This window comes from Lotus japonicus, chromosome 1 (genome assembly GCF_012489685.1).
Source record: "Lotus japonicus ecotype B-129 chromosome 1, LjGifu_v1.2".
NCBI classification, from domain to species: Eukaryota; Viridiplantae; Streptophyta; class Magnoliopsida; order Fabales; family Fabaceae; genus Lotus; species Lotus japonicus.
Window position 1 is genome coordinate 45894992 of NC_080041.1, and position 2429 is coordinate 45897420.

The 2429-nt window shown below is 41.2% G+C and overlaps 1 protein-coding gene across 1 annotated transcript; it reads left to right on the forward strand.

Annotated features, from left to right (window-relative positions):
* Positions 1-364: 364 nt before the first annotated feature.
* Positions 365-1383, forward strand: LOC130732867 (dof zinc finger protein DOF5.4-like). Its single transcript, XM_057584903.1, has one exon. The coding sequence runs from the start codon at positions 554-556 to the stop codon at positions 1208-1210; it is 657 nt and encodes a 218-aa protein (XP_057440886.1). The 5' UTR covers positions 365-553; the 3' UTR covers positions 1211-1383.
* Positions 1384-2429: the final 1046 nt, after the last annotated feature.

Sequence of the window (2429 nt, forward strand, 5' to 3'; positions counted from 1 at the left end):
TTTTGGGTTTAACAATCTGTACTATTTATTGAGACAATTTTGTTCGACGAGGTAAAGACACTGAGTCTTCTGAATAGAACATCTCCATGATCGAATTCAATCCTATGGATCTAAGATCCAAAGGGTTCATTTGTTCAAACAAGCAACTGTTACGTTTAACCACTGTGATCGACACTAATTATATCAATGAAAATATCTTCTGTTTTTTTATATAAATAAAAATATCTTTTTGTTTGGTCAATAATGAAAATATCTAGTAAACAAATGCAAAGCATGTTGGAAGATATTTTTATGTGGGGGATGGTTCGTGTTTTCAAATTGTCGGGGGTCCACATCCTACTCAAGAAGGGTCGGTTAGATCAGCACTGAGCAGGATATTTGTCAGTGAGAATGTCCTTTTTCTCCTCCACTCACCCACCTTCTCATATCCCACAAACCTTCTTAACCCCTCCCGCGGCTTTCACCCAAACACAAACAAATTGCATCAAATCTAGTCCTGATTTATTTTTCTAAGTGCAAAGTGATTTTTAGATTCTTGTTTTCTCTCCTCGAAATGCAAGAAATACATGATCATTCCATGACGGAGAGGAAGGTACCAAGGCCGCACCACCACCAGATCTTGAAATGCCCTCGCTGTGAGTCACTGAACACCAAGTTCTGCTACTACAACAACTACAACCTCTCTCAGCCGCGCCATTTCTGCAAAGGCTGCCGTAGGTACTGGACCAAAGGCGGCCTCCTCCGCAACATCACCGTCGGCAGCGGTTCCCGGAAACCAAAGCGCTCCATCAACAAAAACACTGTTCCGTCTGCTCCACCACCACCACCACCACCGGAGCCTCAATCCAGCAGCGGAGGAAGCTCCACACTAACCGAATCGACATCGAAGATGTTCGCGGCGGACCAAAGCGGCGGCGGCGGTGGCGTTTTCAACGAGGCGGAGAGCTTCACGACGAGCAGCATGAGTTCAACCAACGAGGCAATAGATCAGGCGTTTGGGTTTGGGAATAGTAGTAGTAACATACCAGACATACCAGATACGTCGTCGTTTTGGGATGGAGAATTTGGATCGTTGGATTGGCAAGGGAGTGGTGATGATCAAGGTTTGATTGATCTTTCTAATTACAGTGTTGAAGATGATGATCAGCTTTACTGGACCCACACTCACTGGACTTATCAAGACAATCCTGCTCTCTTTCATCTTCCCTGAATGAAATTACTCAACAAATTTGTCTTTTACTTTTTTAAGAGAAGCTTGAAGGATATTTTATAATTATCAGTATTAGGATATATATAAATTTCTCCTTTATCGGCATTTTTTAAGTTGATAAAATGATAGTGTTAATGATGTGGTTGTGGATGTTGCACATCCACGTTAGTTTCTCTCTTGTCTTTTTTATTCATATTCATAGTTCTACTTCTACAAATCAGACGGGGCTGGTTAATCTGACCAGTTGAGGTAAGTGGTCTTCTAATCACCAATTTGGATCCTCTGCTGCTGATTAGTATGTTTCCAAAACTACTAGATTTAATATCCAATGGTTGAAATTGGTCAATGAAAGAGTGCTTGATCAATTTTATAAATGCTTTAGTTATTTTTGAGCCGCTGCGGCAGCATCCGCAAAAACAGTTGGGTTGGTTTGAGTTTAAGGTATAATAAAAAATAAACATATCAAATTAAATTTGTTTGGTTTGGTAAAAGTTTTTAAATTTGACTTAATTGCACTTTTGGTCCCTCAACTTTGCCCTTCTGGTGAAAATCATCCCCAAACTATGAAATTAGTAAAAACCATCCTCAATGTTTACATTCCGTTGCAAAACTGGTCAGTTGTCCAAAACCATCCAAAACTTAACGGATTCTGGGTTAAAAAATGAATTAAAAAATAAAAAATGAAACCCAACAACCTTCATTCATTATTCATTTTCTTCAAACATCTTCTTCTTCATTTTCATCCCTCTCATTTTCATCCCTCATCATCCTCAATTCTTCTATTCCGATTCAAAATTCTACTGGAGAAAAAACTAAAAGCAGTAATAAACAAACCTAAGATCTAGCAGCAACTTCCATTTGGTGCTTCAAAAGAGCGTAGGTTTGGGTCCGGGAGAGAAAGGAGCTTCGAGTGTCTCCCTCTGTAGCCCAAGCGACGATGACATTGCTTCTCCTTCGCACCCTCACTCCGAACCCATTCTCATTCCCAATCCCAGCTCCCCATTAAACCACCCCCAACCAACAAACCCAATACCCTCAAACAATTACCTTCTTCCTCACCCACCCACCACCACCACCAAACCCACACCGAACAAGAGATCCAAACTTTGAGTTCCATCGCTGCAAAGAGGAGCGAAAGAAGAAGCGGTGAAAGGTGGTAGAGATGGAGAAAGAGGCGAACGAAGATACCCATAACTTGCAGACGGAGTCGAGGTTGCTG

Coding starts and splice junctions, on each gene's coding strand:
- LOC130732867 (XM_057584903.1), top strand. CDS start 554: ATGCAAGAAATACATGATCATTCCATGACGGAGAGGAAGGTACCAAGG.